This window comes from Amphiura filiformis, chromosome 10 (genome assembly GCF_039555335.1).
Source record: "Amphiura filiformis chromosome 10, Afil_fr2py, whole genome shotgun sequence".
Lineage (NCBI taxonomy): Eukaryota > Metazoa > Echinodermata > Ophiuroidea > Amphilepidida > Amphiuridae > Amphiura > Amphiura filiformis.
The window spans coordinates 63,970,784-63,988,576 of NC_092637.1; the positions used below are offsets into that span (position 1 = coordinate 63,970,784).

The 17,793-nt window shown below is 37.1% G+C and overlaps 2 protein-coding genes across 2 annotated transcripts; both read right to left on the minus strand.

Moving 5' to 3' along the window:
* Positions 1-922: 922 nt before the first annotated feature.
* Positions 923-6,303, minus strand: LOC140163153 (UDP-glucuronosyltransferase 2B10-like). Its single transcript, XM_072186533.1, has 4 exons — positions 5,199-6,303; positions 4,006-4,222; positions 2,671-2,890; positions 923-1,922 (listed from the first exon to the last, which is right to left on the minus strand). The coding sequence occupies exons 1-4, from the start codon at positions 6,054-6,056 to the stop codon at positions 1,637-1,639; spliced, it is 1,581 nt and encodes a 526-aa protein (XP_072042634.1). The 5' UTR covers positions 6,057-6,303; the 3' UTR covers positions 923-1,636.
* A 304-nt stretch (positions 6,304-6,607) lies between these two features.
* LOC140163154 (UDP-glucuronosyltransferase 2B10-like) lies at positions 6,608-16,166 on the minus strand. The gene is made up of 4 exons (XM_072186534.1): positions 15,203-16,166; positions 11,680-11,896; positions 10,997-11,216; positions 6,608-10,570 (listed from the first exon to the last, which is right to left on the minus strand). Exons 1-4 carry the CDS (start codon positions 16,058-16,060, stop codon positions 10,288-10,290), a joined length of 1,578 nt encoding a protein of 525 aa, XP_072042635.1. The 5' UTR covers positions 16,061-16,166; the 3' UTR covers positions 6,608-10,287.
* Positions 16,167-17,793: the final 1,627 nt, after the last annotated feature.

Sequence of the window (17,793 nt, forward strand, 5' to 3'; positions counted from 1 at the left end):
ATTTCAAATAAACTTTAAAGATCCTAAACCTTCATAAAAGGTCCACGGGTTCCCCATATCCCCAAATTAAAACAATCTTGTAAAAAATATATTTAAAAATATATATATTATTATTATGTTTTTTAATAATCCTTGCACCATCTGCTATATAACATGATATGATATTCTGCAGGAACCAATATGGTCAATATGTCCTTGATTGTGTCGCAAATAATTGTCTGAAATTGGTGATTTTTAGTTCTATAGAGCCTAAAAACTCACCAGATCATGGGGCTCCAACCCCTACCAAAGGCATTGTACCTGGACCATACCAGGGGTCCTAATCTATGGCGGGCCACTGGACCACAAACGTTAAGGGCTTCGCGCCCTCGGCGCGCGCCATGCATACTTCATCGCATTCTTCTAATTCATCTATCATTATTTGATTATTTGTTTTTATCAAAACCTTGGTGGAATCTCTTTTAACAATATTTTGTGTCAACAAAGTGTATTATGGTGTACTTTAGATCAACAATTTAACAGTTACGAGGCCCAAAAGTGTCCATAATTCCAGGGTAATGCTCAATAGCAGTGGCGTACCGTGGCCACCCCAACCCCGGGGGGCTGAAGAAAATTCAATTTTGCGCCGCCCTTCCTCAACAGCCCGAAAAGGTTGACCCAATTTTTTCTCGGTCGTTTGAAAAGTGAAGAGCAAAAAAAAAAAAAAAAAAAGGTTTCAGGCGCTTTTTTTTATGCTTTATCAAATTTTTCCGCCCTTTTTTATTTACTAATTCTTTTGCCGCCCCCTTCGTTTTTGTCGCCACTGTTTTTGCCGCCCTTCTTCTTCCGCCGCCCCTTCATTTTGGCCGCCCCCTGCTTTACCCCCGGGGGGCTGGCCCCCCAATTCCCCCCCCCCCAAAAAAAAAATACGCGCATGAATAGTATTATGTGTCACAAGGCAAGAACTCCTATACCTTTGTACAGGAGCCAAGCGTTGTTAACCCATGATAAATCCACAGTACAGTAGCATATACGCGCAGTAGTTTAATGATTAACGCTTTATTCTTTAGTTTTACTGCTCGCTTTATTCTTTAGTTTTATTGCTGATATCAACAGAGAAATAATCAATCTTTTTGTAAGGTTGAGTGGCAATGACAAATGGAAATTCCGAGTGAATGAATTTTGTTTTAGACGATCTTTAGCTTCTTCAATCATGTTTCACCGTTGTACATTACCGATTAACAACTCGCGTCCGGCGTAGTGAGAAAATAAACCAGGTAGACGACGCGGACGCATCGTTGGGAAGCACGGTGGGCCAATGGTTAGGGTGCGAGCTTCGTAATCGAAAGGATGTGGGTTCGAGCCCCACCGCGGCCAGGGTGTTGCGTACTTGGGCAAGACGGCTTAATTCCCAATTGCTTCCACCCAGGTGTAAAATGGGGAGCTGCTGGGGGTAATCACAATCTAAGTCAGCTGAGAGTACCTGCTCATCAGTTGCGGAAATAATTCTAATATATCCTAATGGCAGCGGAATAATTGTTGAAGTGTGCTGGTACTTAGGTGTAGCGCACGTAATATCACCGACATTTATTTATTTATTTTCAATCGGTGATGAACAACGGTGAAACATGATTGAATCCCTAATTCGATTTCACAATTATTCTGCTTTCACTTTCTTAGAACAAATCTTCTTTTTTACGGTGACAATAAAACACCTGCAGCATGTCGTCATGGTTACAATGACAATAATTATGCAGAGAGTCATAAACAGAATGACATCGAGAAGTAGATATTGAAAGAGGCTCAGGTCATAAGCAGCTGATCTTAGATGTCCTGCCCCACCATGTCGTACGACGTATTCAGTCCAGAGAGCGACTTCATCAGCAGGATGGTTTGGTTTATCTTTGAATATAGTTGATAAAGTCCGCATGTTGGATCGAAAGCTATTTGAATAGAGAAATGACAAAGAATGTTCATAATACTTTAACACAGTTATAGTAACATTAATAATTAATAACTCAATCAAGCTCTTTATTTGGTTTAATAAATACTATAAAGGGTTATTTTATCGACATTTGAAACCCATTTGACAATTTTTTATCACCATCTAATTTTTTTTTAAATATGACAAAGGCATAACTCCATTAGCTGCAGTGTGTATGCTGTCCGACATACGAAAGAGTTATAATTCTTACATGTTTGCATTTTCACACAAATTTGTTTTCGCCGTAGAAGTAGTGATGTAACAGAATTAAGTTTACAGTATTGTTATGTATTGTCCTTTACTAGCAGGATGCGCTCATCAACTGTGTAGGCCTATATGTGCAATGATAGATTGACTAGGATACCGCTCTTTTCAAAGACACTAATCTTAGTTCCATATAGAATAGCGATCCAGGTCTTTATTCATGTACGGTGTAACATCTAGTGCAGGGCAATACATTCACATTTTGTTATGAGATACACATCTCAGTTACTATAATTTCATAGTAACAGTAAACAAAAAAATATATAGGGCAAAAATGGTATAATAAAATGCTTTAAAAAATATATTTTATAATCGAGTTCATAAAGTGATGAACATATTTATGTACTTCGTGTAATTCGCTCAGCTGTCTTAATCTTAAATATTGAGTGTCACTTCGAAGCAAGTGGATGAAATACTACAAATCTAACATGTATATCGCCTACCTGTCGTCATCAAGTACTCGCTGTATGGCTTCAACTAATATTTCACTAGTCACTGTATTGATATCCAATCTCAAACCAGCTCCTTTACTAGCAATACGTTGTGCTATATCAGGTTGATCATAGAATACAGGAAGACAGATTACTGGTATCCCGTGATAGATGGCCTCGTATGCACCATTTACGCCACAATGATATACTAATAATCTGGTATTATGATGTCCTAAATCAAAATGAATCAAATAAAGCAATGAATTATTTTGCAAAATAAATTATTGAAATCGGTATTGTGCGCGGGTTCGAATCCGAACAGTTCTGATTCTTTCTCTCCTTTATTGTAGCACCAGTTCGCCTTAACTTCTACACTACATTCCCCCCTATATTAAAAAAGTAAAGTTGACGATCCTGTATAAACAGTGATTGGAGTGCCCATCTCTCTTTCATTGGCGATTGACTCCTCTATGTAATGTTGCTATAGGGGGATCGCTACACCTCCTCTACAGCAAGTCTGTTACCTTCCCAGCATTTAAGAATGCCGGTACCCATATATACACCTGGGTGGAGAGGAGTAAAGTGATAAAGTGCCATACTCAAGGGCACAACACGGTAGCCTTGCTGGGGCTCGAATCCGTAACCTTCTGATTATATAAAGACACCACAAAGAGTAACGCAGCCGTTCATAATTCATAATATTCTGAAGTAGAGGGAAAAATGGTTTATCTACGCCCATTTTGATACCTCATTCGCCCAATTCCATTCAATATTAATAACAAAGCAGTATTTTTGTAAAGAAAAAAAATAAAAGTTACACTTACAACGACCAATGACATGCATGTTATCAAATGCAAGCGTTCTAATATATTTCAACTTTTAAATTCATTTTTCTTAAAAATTACTTAAGTGTTGTTAATATTGGACGAAAATGGACTAATGGGTATCAGAATGCGCGCACATAAACCACATTTCCTTATAGGTTAAAATATTGTGCACACGATTAATTGTTCTGAAACTATAGGCAAATTTGTAACGGCTGCGTCACTTTTTGTGAAGTTTTATTTCACAGGCATGTATCCTATTGAAGTGATATTAACTACCATAGCAATAGATAAAAACAATTTTTGATATATCGCGCTGCACCTGTACGTTCACGCGGTAGCCTGCATTGAACCATATCATGTTGATCACTCACACCTGTAAAAAGATTAGTATCTTTCAAAAGAGCGGTATTGTATTCAATTGTACCGTATTATAGTGCAGCGCGATTTATTTCACCTGTTTTCACCTGTTGCTATGGTAGTTAATCCGATTACTACATCACTTCAACGGCGAATATTTTACCCAATAGGTCATTTTGTGGTATCACCTCCATCATTTTGACATTGGGAGGTGTGATCCTCGGTGTTTTTCCTCTTTGTTTCCATATAACACGCTGTTGAAGTCTGGCAAATGCCCCTGCAAACATATCAGCCATATCTTGCTGCACAATAGACACATAGCCACCCAACGAAAATACGATAATTCCGTCTTCAGATCCCTGCACGAATGCCTCAAGTTCCTTGAAAAAGAAAATATATTTTACATATAATATTAATCACATTATAACTGTTATTTTCCTTGTGTTTTCTATGCTAATTCATCACGTTTAATCATAATATGACTATGTTCATCATCATTATCATTATTATTATTATTATTATTATTATTATTATTATTATTATTATTATTATTATTATTATGTTTATTAAAGATTAGAAAAGAGAGACATAAAAGTGTCATTTGAGTCCTACTGGTTTGTAGCTGTTTATAAAAATGGTTCAACTCAATACCCTCTGAGATCTTGTATGTTTGTTGTTTCCCACGACACACAGTGGTGCCTTATCCTCATCTCTCATCCATGCGTTTCCAATTAACAATTGAATAAAACGCGCATTTTGTACCGGCACTTGGGATAGTCGGCAGGTGCCCAAGCAAGCTTGACCACGCTTAGCAAGTTCGACCGCATGCATCGTTTTGATTTGCAACCTTTGAAAATGCGCCAATTAGTTAACCTCATATACTGACATCAATCTTTATTAATTCAGTGTGTTTAGTATCGAATTGGAGTTAAACCGAGATTCTACACACGACCATATCAATGAAACTGTCATAACAAGATCAAGTTTTGGTGTAAGATGGGTATACAGAACTGCGGACTTTCTTTGAGGTGTTTACGATATAATTACCGAATGTTTCAAAAGACCTTTTTAAAATCATGTCCAGGTACGTGTAAATAACTTTGTAAACATGTCAGGCCTATACCATAATCACCTAAGTACAACTTCACCTAACGTCGTGATAACGTAATGTGAATAGCTGCGTATCCCCTTGTACCAGGGCCTGTCCGTGTTCTATTTGATCTTATTTGGTACCAAGAAATACCGGGACAAATCACTAATGGATAGCTATTTTGTATTGCCAGACTGGGTCTAAAGTCCTTCCAAAATTATCCTGTATATCCGTACAGACTACATGTGCATTATCAATACACTCACCGAAGGCAGTGGCTTTCCTGGACGAGTTAAGACCCCACCGACTGGTATCGTGTTTGGCATCAATGGTCTGGGAAAATCTAACGTAAAATCAGTATTAATAAAGAATATCTCTGCTTGACCTAGAGTGGTATAAGTCGACACCTCTGGCTTGATGTTGTGAATTTGTTTCAGATGGTCGTAGTTGGCGAAGAACGGAAAACTAAGAAGATAGTTCAAACATATTTGAAAAGAATTCATTAACCGAGTCATAAATGTCATTTGTTGATCAAATCCGGTTTGAGTAGCAGGAATGTATGAAGGGTTGATTGGGTTGTTAGTCATCGAATACTGCCATGTTGCAGGCAGTGGACAGTCTATAAGAACATAGGGTATATCCAGAGCTTGACCTAGTAGACATGTACAGACCGTATTGAAATCGCCAACAATGATTTCAAAATCGTTTTCTCTCAGTTGATTTAAAAGTTGTTTATCTGCAAGTGCAGAATGACACTGGTCTCTTATCACTTTAAAAATCAACGGTGCTGCTTTCAGTTGACTTTGGATTTGTGACAAAAAGTCCTCTCCCGAGAGGTAACTGGAAGTCGTGTTCGACAGCAAGCCTTCCCATTCGTCTATTGTAACCAAAGACTCATACGTCACGAATTTCAAAGGCGGTGCTTGCCTATGCTTTGTGTACATATTGCTTACATACACAGTGACGTCATGGTCTCGTTGAGATAGTGCTTTGGCTATCCGCTCTAGTATATAGTAGTGACTTCCACCCCCTTCATCTCCCGCTACTAATATTTTATAAGAATTTACCGGTGTTGTGAAGTAAAGTAGTAATTGCGCCAATATGTACAGCCCTTGCAGTATCATTGCGGAAAATTCCTGTATTCAATTGACTTGAACTTCAATCAGGACTTCAATCCCTTGTGAATTGAGCAAACTACGACTATTAAACAATCATTTCAGTACATGTGCATTGTTCGAAAATATTGTTTGTGTGTGAATAACCTGCCGGGAATAACCTTGACCGTGGCCACGCAAAGTTAGCGGTTAATTCCATACAAATCCCAGAATGCATTGCAGCTAACAACACGTTATGTAGTGTGTGAGGCAGTAATCCATGTATTCCAGCCGTTTTAAGATACTTATGAATAATTAAGCATGTGACGTATTTATCAACTCTAAGGATGTAGTGTTTCGTCTGTTTCGACGAATACAATCATGTTTGAATTCACATTATATTCCATAAGTATTCAATTATTATTATTTATTATTATCTTTAAAAAACAAGAACAAACAAAAGAAATATTATTATTATTATTATTATTTTTTTTTATCATTATCATTATTATTATTATTATTATTATTATTCCTTATTCTTGTTCATTGTAACTTTTTAAAGAACTTGAAAAAGACACGAGATAAATTTTAATTATTAAAGCCATAATGTACGATTTCCGTCAAATTTTAATTTTGTTATTCTGTATTCAAAACTTGAAATAATATCAGTAATAATTGCCGGGAAGGGTTGCTGTCCATTTCAAGCTGAAATAACAAGGTAAAGTAAGAGAAATCCCACTGGTTATTTTGGCCATTTAACATGCAGTTCTATGGGAGGAAAAATTGTGACTACAAAGGCAACAAATATGACCGATCAAATTTAGGTGCAAATTGGGGTGTAAACATCACAAATATGCCAAAGAAATCAAGTTTGAAAAAAATTTATCAATTTCATATCATAAGATCGTACATTATGGCTTTAATTATTAATTACTTATTATTTTCTTTGAAACGAGTGGTCACAGCCCAATATCAACGTTCAGTACCTCCGTCAGGATCGCCAAATAGAGGGCATTTGAGAGCATTATAAAAATATAACCTTCACGTGTAAATTGTCACGAAGATTGTCTTAATCTTTAAGTCTATTTCTAAAATTGTTGACGCAGAACGCGACCTTTGTGTCATCTAATATTAACGCATCTTTAGGTAGGCATTTGCATAAAAGTTTTAAATAAGTATGTTCTTAAAGTCTCCTGACCGTTGCCATTTGTCAAAATTAAGCTCCCATTTTGAATATCAACACTTTTGTTGCTGGTTTAACTGGTGGGCTATACATAATTAAACTGTAAAAAAGTAAAATATTTTGATGATCCTGAATTTCTCAGTTGCTTCAGAAAACCGCCACATGTGTAAGCGGGAATAACCACTTTGCTTATTTGTTTAACTAAACAGTAATTTTATGTACAATTTGCTTTCAGTTGCTGCTGAAATGTGACCCAACTGCGGCAGGTATCGACTTCCAACTAATGCAACTCATCAAGAAGAAAATACTATACATATACCAGCCGTTCAAAATGACGAGTTAAGATGATACATAAAGAAGTCGTCTAAAAAAGAACCTTACACTAATTTTGCCTGTCAAAGATAGATTACTCTGAATCATGCACATGAAACTTAACTTAAAAGTTCATTTTTCTGATTTGATGTACATGTAATGGGTCCACCAAACCCTTTGATTGTGGGGACTACACGTACAATGATGTACTATTATTGTGAACATGAGTGACAAATTGTCCTTTACAACCGATCCAAAAATCTGAAATAATAGGATTATATGTTTTTGTTTTGCGTGTTTTGTTTTGTTTTGTGTGTTTTGTTTTGTTTTTGGATATTTGAATTTGCATTTGATATGAATTTGCAAAATATTTTACCAGATTTGTAGTTCATAACGCACAACTCTGATATGTTTAACAAAAACGAGTCTGTGGTGAACTTGCGTTTTTTAATATTATATATGTATTCACCTGTATTCACCTGTCTTGTCGGGCTCTTGGGAAGGTAGAAAAACCTGATTATGCCCACCTTAGTACATCCTAACACTCACTGCACATTACATAAAAAGGGTATTGGCTGAAGAGGACTTAATACACCGATGCCTGCCAGAGCTGACCAACACCTTGCGTAAACATGGCAGAAATATATTTAAAAGAAAGTTAAGAAAGGGTAATATACTTCTTAGCCTCATGAATATGGACAGCCAGCTGATAATCAAAAATGTACAATGAACCTTAAAAACATTTAGTTCTTTATTTACCAAACCAGCTAAACCTGTATATACATATTATATAATCAGTATAAAAATGTGTGTTGCTCAGGTGTGCTACATAATTAGGTAAAATTAATGATGTGCAATTTTTCCAACAATTACTCCAGTATGTGATTAGTTAACATCTTTAATGTGGAATGAAATCTGTTTTCTTTACCATAACAAGACTAGTACAACATATACTGAGGATTACACTATTACATTGCTGGTCGATCACGATAGGATTTCGGTTCTTAATACTGAGCAACTTTTCTGTTAAGCGCTTTGATCTTGTCTGAACCCTCTCCAGGGATGCAAATTGTGCGGGAGCGGGGAGCACCGCTCCTAGGAAATGACAGTCAAAATTGAGGAAATAATGCCTTGAGAAGAAAAAAAGAAAGCGAGGAAAAAAGAGGAAGGGAGTAGAAAAAAAGAGGTGAGGAAGAGGGAAAGAGGAAAGTAGAGAAGGAGGAGGTAGAAGAGTGAAACAGATCTCAGCAAAAGATAATAGGGGCCTAAATTAATAGGTGAAGAAGTGAAGCTACTGAATGGAAGAGAGGAAGACACTTGTGCAAAATATTGATGAATTCATATAATTGTTCAAGAAATAAGAGCATTAAGTAATAAAAGAGGAAGGCTTTGGTGTTAGAGTACGGATATGGGTAACAATGCATATTTGAGAAAATTTACAATATTTATCATCTGAGGAGGTATTCAATGTAATTTAACAGGAAAAAAAGTTGGGTGAAGGCTGGTGGTAATAGGGCACATATCTGAGGAAATTTATAAAGTGAAGGCAATGAGGATTGTATGAAATAAAGAAGTCATAAAGGAATTCACCGTATCAATACTAAAAAATCATAAGTGCCAGTGAGGAGATGACGACCTGGAAAATTGTGAGGAATTTTAAAATAGACCATTAAGCACTAAACAAGTTGTAAAGGATAGTGAAATGAACCCATCAACATTAAGAGGTAAATATTAAAAAGGCAGTAAGTTACCAACCATAGTATTTTTTTTAAACAGAAATGGGTATACAAGAGTCAGCAAGAGGCTCCTACTGACCAGCACGATTTGAGGAAATTAAAGGGAAACAATAGAGATGGCCAAATCAAAAGCTACTTGAACATGATATGCACATTTAATTCCCTATTGATGCAAAAATTGAGGAAGTTAAAACAAGGGTATGCTGCAAGCAGATGCTAGTACTAAGCAAATATTTCAATCTTTGTACCTTTCAAAATGAAATTGTTAAAGAACACTCAGAAGGAGAAAGACCAAACACACAAAAAATGAGGTAGGAATTTCTTGAGGGTGGCAGAGTGACAAACAATGAAAGAGAAAAGTGCTCCCTCTGACACAAAATAAAAGAGAAAATCGGGGGGGGGGGGCAAAGGAAAGGAGCCAGTGTACAGCAAAATTCACACAAATCATGGGCCAAATTAGTATAAAATGCCAAATGTTTGCGCTACGCACACGCACTTTCCCAAATAAAGCCCTTTTTGAAAGCTCGAAGACTTTTACATGTAGTCTTTTAAAAAAAATCCTATGTTACTATTCTCATCTTTCTAAGTGCAGAACAAACCTATTTCATGTCTGGTATGATTGAGGAAATATTGAGCCTATAAACCTTGCTCCTGAGGATGAAATCACAATTTGCACCCCTGACCCTCTCTAGCTTTTGATTCATGAAGCTCTTTTGGGTCGATCCCGCATGTAATTATTTCTAATCATAACTCTAACCCTTAGCCTAATCATAATTCTAACCTCAACTCTAACCCTAACCCTAACCCTAATTTCGTGAAAAATTACATGAAGAAATTACCCTAAATGAAGGAATATCAGATGGCCTAATCAGTTGTCGATAATGGATTGATTTATCAGACAAGTATTAAGAACCAAAATCCTATCGACCAGTAATACTCTTAGTACTATATATAAATTTTTTATGTCAACATTCTGTAAAGGCAAGCTTGTTTGCTTGATTGTTATTCACTACCGATTCAATTTTCATGATTATTCTGCTTTCACTTTCTTAGAACAAAGCTTCCTTTTTGTGACAATAAAACACCTGCAGCATGTCGCCATGGTTACAATGACAATAAGTATGCAGATAGTCATAAACAGAATGACATCGATAAGTAGATATTGGAAGAGGTTCAGGTCATAAGCAGCTGATCTAAGATGTCCTGCTCCACCATGTCGTACGACGTATTCAGTCCAGAGAGCAACTTCGTCAGCAGGATGGTTTGGTTTATCCTTGAATATGGTTGATAACGTGCGCATGTTGGATCGAAAGCTATTTGAATAGAGAAATAACAAAGAAAGTTCACAAATACTTCAAAACAGTCATTGTAACTATAATAATTTCGTCGTTAGGACGAATAAGTATCAGCCGCCTTCTTTTAGTTTCTATTACGATCCAGGTCTTTATCCCTGTTCGTCTAGTGCAGGGCAATACATCCCATTTTTGTTATAAGATACACATCTGAGCCACTGTAATTCCAAATTAAAGAGATATTTTATAATTTCGAATCCATGTACTTCATGAATTTCCAAGAAAAAAAGAGAGATATTAATAAAAATAATTCCTTCCGTAACCTTTATACCATCTGAACGAGATACGTCTTACTCGCGCTCGGCTGTCTCGGCTGATGCAGTCTCTTCAAGGCAAGTGGAAAAAATACTACAAATTTAACTACATATATAAATTTATATAATTTACCTGTGATCATCAAGTACTCGCTGTATGGCTTCCACCAATATTTCACTAGTCACTGTATTGATATCAAGTCTCAAACCAGCTCCTTTACTAGCAATACGTTGAGCTATATCAGGTTGATCATAGAAGACAGGGAGACATATTACTGGTATCCCATGATAGATGGCCTCGTATGCACCATTTACGCCACAGTGGTACACTAATAGTCTGGTATTAGGATGTGCTAAATCAAAATAGATACAATAAACGAATTAATTATTTTGTAAAATAAATTCTTATGTAATGTAGTCCTGGGGATTCGTGATGAAGATATACATGAATTTTCATAAAAGACCTAAACAAAAGGTGAATTATTGGCCTTATAATAAAGAAAAGAAAAAATTCAGAACCGTTGGGATTCGAGTCATAGCCAGCGATTTAAACATCAAGTCTAATGACGTATATGATCTCGTTTTACGTTGGTTACATGGCAGTGAGACATTTACGAGAGAATCAAATCATAAAACCGCAAATCTACCATGACCTGTTGTGGCGTGTCGTGGTGAACTCATCGACATGAAATCGATACGGTGTGCGCTTGTTCGAATCCGAACTTAGCTCTGATTCTTTCTCGTCTTTATTATAGCGCCAGTTCGCCTGAGATTTTCCACTTCATTTCTTAAATATTTCAAAGGCATCTATGTTACCCAATAAATCATTTTGTGGAATCCACTCCATCATTTTAACATTGGGAGGTATAACCTTCGGTGTTTTCCCTCTCTGCTTCCATACCACACGCTGTTGAAGTCTTGAAAATGCCCCAGCAAACATATCAGCCATATCTTGCTCCACGATAGACACATAGCCACCCAACGAAAATATGATAATTCCGTCTTCAGATCCCTGCACGAATGCCTCAAGGTCCTTGAAAAACAAAATATATTTTACATATAATATTATAATCACATTATATGATTTTTGTTATTGTTTTTTTTTTCTTGCATTTTCTATGACCAATGCATTTGTGTTGAAAATGACGCTATACCATCGACCTAGCACAGTGTCAACAGCCAGTGTTATAAATATGATACTCCGTTGGTGAGCGACGGGCGATTGGTATTTCACCGAACGCAAGAAAAGGAGGCCTACCGTATCTGATTGGCTAGAAATCGATCGCTTTGTCGCTCAGAGGTGTAGTACAAACTCAAAATGGAGACATGTATTCAATTCGATTGAAATCCATATTCTATTATTGACGCAGATAAAGAAAGTCGATAAATGTACATTGTATTATAGATACAGCAGCTGGATTTTACACGGGTTCCTTTGTATAATTCATTTCTCAAATAGTTGAATATATCTCAATTTTTACTTTGGATTTCAAAATCTTTACTTATAAAATGCAGTTAAAGATATCCACAGCAAACAGCGAGGCCCCGCTAATTAGTGTATTGCTTTTCGAGTTAGTGTACTGGAAACAAAGCCTGCGTTTTACCTGAAAAAAAAAATTCTATAATAGTAACACCATATGTGGTACTGATCATGCGCAAATCGTAGAATAGAAACTAAGCGGCAGGCTCTATGGCAGGGCTATGGTATCTCATATCATGTAAATGGTATGCTTAGCCTGAGTCGCTCGGCCTATCTCGAACAAAATCGCCATGCGTAGCTTTTGAAAAACGAGAGGATTCGCCGTACTATCACGGCAATTTTTGACAAGAAGATATAGGGATGATGACGCAGTGCCCAGGCCGCGTATTTCTTTAACGTGACCATAATGTGCAGCAACACGGTAACCCGAACCCTAAACCCATTGTGGTTGCAGCGGCCCATTATTTTTGAAGAAAATAATTAAGTACCCAGGCCCATCGATGGGCAAAATCGATGTACATACGAGACCTCATATAAAAGGATCGGGGATTCCAGAATTCTTTTAACAATTTTGATCACTTGAAATCATGTCGTTAAAACTAGTTAAAACTAAAATTAGGGGATCGTAAAAGTAACACTGTTTTCTAATTTATTGAATCAAGGATTCTCAAGTAATAATATACTATAGGATAAGCCACATGTTTGCGCAAATGAATTCAGTCACACACGTCAATGCACGTTCATGCGCATGTTTACGTCATCGTTTCAAAAAAATATTAAATTGCGAAAAACGATGAACATTTGGCCGTTTCTTTCCATTACTATCGTATTGTAATAAACCAAGTAGCTGAGGAGTTAGCTCCATATGCTAGGAAAATATTATAACCGATGCCTCAATGTCGACTGTGGCTAAATAAGCTGTATTTTTGCCGGAAAGGGTCCGAATAATTGGCAGTCGATGTGCGCCATCTTGGACAAATTTGATGTACCAGACTCCCCAGCAATTGTCAATCAAACTACGGGATAAGTCTGTTTCATTATTGAAGTAGTACGCACAACGTTGTCGTGCACAATCATGTAGGTAGATTTTAGGCTAAGCGTACTTTGGCGTTACTAGGTGTACAAAACTCCTTAGCAACTGTCAATCAAACTGCCATAAAGTGACTTCACTTTTTATACACGGATTGAATACGAGTGTCACGGCCCTGATTGAATTCAGTATTGAGCCCCTGAAACACGTCGCCCTCTTTGGAAAAGTCATTTTATTTCATTTTAGACGGAGGCAGTATGTTGTTTAGTTTTCTGCGACATTTCCTTTACATATCATCATAGCATGTTGTTAATACCAGATGGCACTATGCTAAAGCTGACTTTTCCGCAAACACTTTGTGAAATATATCAGGGCCATACTATGGATAAATCTGTTTTAGCGAACTATATACATTGTATTTTACTAGTTTGAAAGCTAGGTTTGGAAGTAAGTTAGGGATGGGTCGGCCTATACCCGGTGGGGGCGAGGGAATTTTTATGGTGATAAAACTAATTTCTTGTTGCTATTTCGCATTGGGAGTGCACACGAGAACAGGCTGTTAGGTCAGGCAGATAGGGGACGTGGAGTTGAGTACATGACTGAGACCCCGAAATTGTATCTTTTATTAGGATTTAATTACTTCTTTGGTGTTTCAGTTAGGCTTCCATCATCAGAGATGACTCGGGAAATTGAAGTCATCTTTGTTTTCCAGATTGAACAGCCGCTGCCCTCGGTCGTTGAGTTCTATAGTTCTCTCCATGCCCTAAGCTACTAAGATTTAAAATTATGTAGTTTACGAGGTCAGTTTTCCTACAGAAAAGAAAACATGATCCTGCCGACTACGCCATTGTGACTAAGCGAAGGGCTGGGGTCACTGAAAGATACAAAACGACACGAGGGGAAGCCTAAATGACCTGATACCAAGTTTGGTGAATCACTTTAATCAAAGAACTGGATAAGAAATCACTGGTATTGACATTTACTGATCACTTGAAATCATGTCGTTAAAATTAGTTAAAACTAAAATTAGGGAAATTCTTCAGCAGGAGCAATAATTATTATTTGGACAGCAAATATGACTAGAAATTATCATGCTCATTATTTATAATGTAATCGTGATCCACCGGGCATGAATAACAAAAACGAAAAGGCCTGGAATCCAAGAAATGTCCTTCTTTAATCCTAGCTTTATATGAGTTTAATCTTATTGGATGCAATGTGTTAAGCTTTCTATATTATAATTATTTCTTGAGGAGAACATAAATACCACCTAACTTTGGGAATAAAAAAGCTTAAAGGGGGGGGGGGTCATTGGGTAACAGGAAATAGAAAAAGAAGGGTCATTGAGTACCTGTATTTTTTTAATGGTCATTGGGTATTAGGTAGGACAATAACATAAAATAGGGGGTCATTGTGTACAAACCGGTTTGAAATAGGGGGTCTATCCCAAGGCACATACCGTAAAACCTCGTCTACAAGCATATAGAGTGGTTTTGATGAAAGCTAAATTAATCCAGACGCCATCCATCGATAAATTTATAATATTATGGAGTATGTGCAAATTAGTTACCGATACAAGCATATATACGAACAGGTGCTATTGTAAGACCAATCTATTCTATTGGCATATTTACGGCTGCCTCGTATTAATGTAGCTTTCATCAAAAACACACTATATGCTTGTAGACGAGGGTTACGGTAATGCATATCCGCTACGGAAGTGCCCCCCCCCCCCCCCGGGGACTGAACCTAAAGTTTTTCCAATATCCCGGGCCAATATCATCCTGTATAATCCGTACAGATTACACGTGCATTGCGAATAGACTCACCGGATTCAGTGGCTTTCCTGGACGAGTTAAGATCCCACCTACTGGTATCGAGTTTGGCATCAATGGTTTGGGAAAATCTAACGTAAAATCATTATTCATAAAGAATATCTGTGCTTGGCCTAGAGTGGTATAAGTCGACACCTCTGGCTTGATGTTGTGAATTTGTTTCAGATGGTCGTAGTCGGCAAAGAACGTAAAAGTAAGGAGATAGTTCAAACATATTTGAAAGGAATTCATTAACCGAGTCACAAATGTCATTTGTTGATCAAAACCAGTTTGAGTAGCAGGAATGTATGAAGGGTTGATTGGGTTGTTATTAATCGAATACTGCCATGTTGAAGGCAGTGGACAGTCGATAAGAACGTAAGGTCTATCCAGCGCCTGACCTAGTAGACTTGCGCAGATATAATAAAAATCACCAACAACGATATCAAAATTCTCTTCTCTCAGTTGATTCAAAAGTTGCTTATCTGAAAGTGCAGAATGACACTGGTCTCTCATCAGTTTAAAAACCAACGGTGCGGCTTTCAGTTGACTTTGGACTTGAGACAAAAAGTCCTCTCCAGAGAGGTAACTGGAAGTTATGTTCGACAGCAAACTTTCCCATTCATCCATTGTAACCAAAGAATCGTATGTTACGAATTTCAAAGGCGGTGCGTGCCTATGCTTTGTGTACATATTGCTTACATACACAGTGACGTCATGGTCTCGTTGAGCTAGTGCTTTGGCTATCCGCTCTAGTATATAGTAGTGACTTCCACCACCTGCATCTCCAGCTACTAAGATTTTATAAGAAACTACCGATGTTGTACAGCAAAGTAGTAATTGCGCCAATGTGTATAGCCTTTGTAGTATCATGCTTGCTGTAATTGCTGACCATTCCCTGTATTCAATTGACTTGAACTTCAATACCTTGCTTTTTCAGTTATTGACCTATGTAACAAAATCCAACTTAAAATCAATTCAGTACCTGTGCATTTGTTTGAAAAGAAAGTGTGCACTGTATGTTAGTACATAACCTTGACCGTGGGCGCTCAATGTTAACGGTTGAATCAATGCAAATCCCAGAATGCATTGCAGCTATTAACACGATACCACAATCTCCTGCTATATAATGACCATAGGCGGGGGTACACGCCCCTCAATTTTTTTTTTTTTTTTTCCCATTCCCTATAAAAATCATGATGGAAAAAATCGAGAAATAATTGTCGTGCGTATCTGACTATCTGCAGTGTGTCTACAGACTGCGGTGTTGTACAGTGTGGGCCAAAAACATCTTTACCCAATTTCAGAGGGTGGTTACTCGAATTGTAGAAACGCTATTCATAATATTGTTACATATTCTAAATGTATATATTTCTAAAAGTATGTGATGAAGAAATGAAAGCAAAAGAAGCTAAATTAACAATATGGTGCTAGTTTTACGTCCGAGGGTCAAAAATCACTTTGTCCACACGTAATTCAATGGTATGTGTCCGATTGCTAAGAGTACGGCATACATATGCGTTAGGCATACATGTAAATGGTAAAAACGTTTGGCTTGTCTTTGAAAAGTGATGATTGTTTTACATGCATAAAAGAAATACAATCGATTTTAATCCCCATTTACTTGTCATGTATTCGAACTTTACTCCTGTCATTGACCAACAATTAGCATAAAAATTACACAATTACAAAAGTTTTATCTGGCGCAATTTTTTTAAATTTTAAATAGGCCTTTGTGCATTTTGTGACTGCGTGGCTTATTTCTTAATAGGTTTGCAAGGTGTCAAGATAAAGCAATTCACAACACAAGAGATGACTTCTATGGCAGAGGTATACTTAATTAAGAACAGAAAGCTCTTTGGTAGTGCAGCGTCAATTTCGGATTCGTTTCCCGAACGTAAGATGCCACCGAAACCTACCATAACTCACATACGAACAACTTCGGAAGTGTGATGAACAGATGCAAAGCACGGTGCGGACGTCCAAGAACTGGTCGTTCAGCTGCAAATATTGCAGCGGTTCAAAGGGAATTTGCAGCTAACCCCAGAGTCTGTTGTCGACGCAACAATTTGCCGAGCATACCACGAACGCAATAAGTTCAATAACTTCAAACTTTCTTGTAGATAACATTTCGTAATGACAAAAAAATCAGGTCTGGGGTTACAATTGCCAATTGCTTTGCGCATATTTGAAGAGAATTGTGTTTATCTTTGCAGCGTGAAAGCTGCATATCGTGACGAAATATCATAGCTTGACATTTAAATTGTTCATGTTTGATTTATTTGATTGTGATATATAAAATTGCTGAACAAATTTGTGCGTATACTGAGTGTTTCTCATTCTTTATCGAACTCGCCATTGCAAGTGATGCGACGCGAAAACTAGTAGGCCTTCGCGTGGACAAAGTTAATTTTGACTCTTTGATTTAAAACTAGCGTCACGTTTTTAATTGAATACATTTTTGGATAGTTTTTTCACCAAATACTTTAAAGAAGATGTTCTTTACGAATATGTAAAAACAATTTGCAGCAGACTTTTCAATTTTGAGATATGAACCTTTTAAATTGGGTAAAGTTGTTTTTGGCCCACACTGTAGTTGGCTTCTT

What these genes read in the sequence shown, in the direction of transcription:
- LOC140163153 (XM_072186533.1), bottom strand. Translation starts at nt 6,056, where the DNA reads ATGATACTGCAAGGGCTGTACATATTGGCGCAATTACTACTTTACTTC. An exon ending in CAGGAAAGCCACTGCCTTCG is followed by an intron (nt 4,223 to 5,198) that starts GTGAGTGTATTG and finishes TTCTTTTTCAAG; the next exon opens with GAACTTGAGGCATTCGTGCA. An exon ending in CGAGTACTTGATGACGACAG is followed by an intron (nt 1,923 to 2,670) that starts GTAGGCGATATA and finishes CTATTCAAATAG; the next exon opens with CTTTCGATCCAACATGCGGA.
- LOC140163154 (XM_072186534.1), bottom strand. Translation starts at nt 16,060, where the DNA reads ATGATACTACAAAGGCTATACACATTGGCGCAATTACTACTTTGCTGT. An exon ending in TCCACAAAATGATTTATTGG is followed by an intron (nt 11,217 to 11,679) that starts GTAACATAGATG and finishes ATTTTGATTTAG; the next exon opens with CACATCCTAATACCAGACTA. An exon ending in CGAGTACTTGATGATCACAG is followed by an intron (nt 10,571 to 10,996) that starts GTAAATTATATA and finishes CTATTCAAATAG; the next exon opens with CTTTCGATCCAACATGCGCA.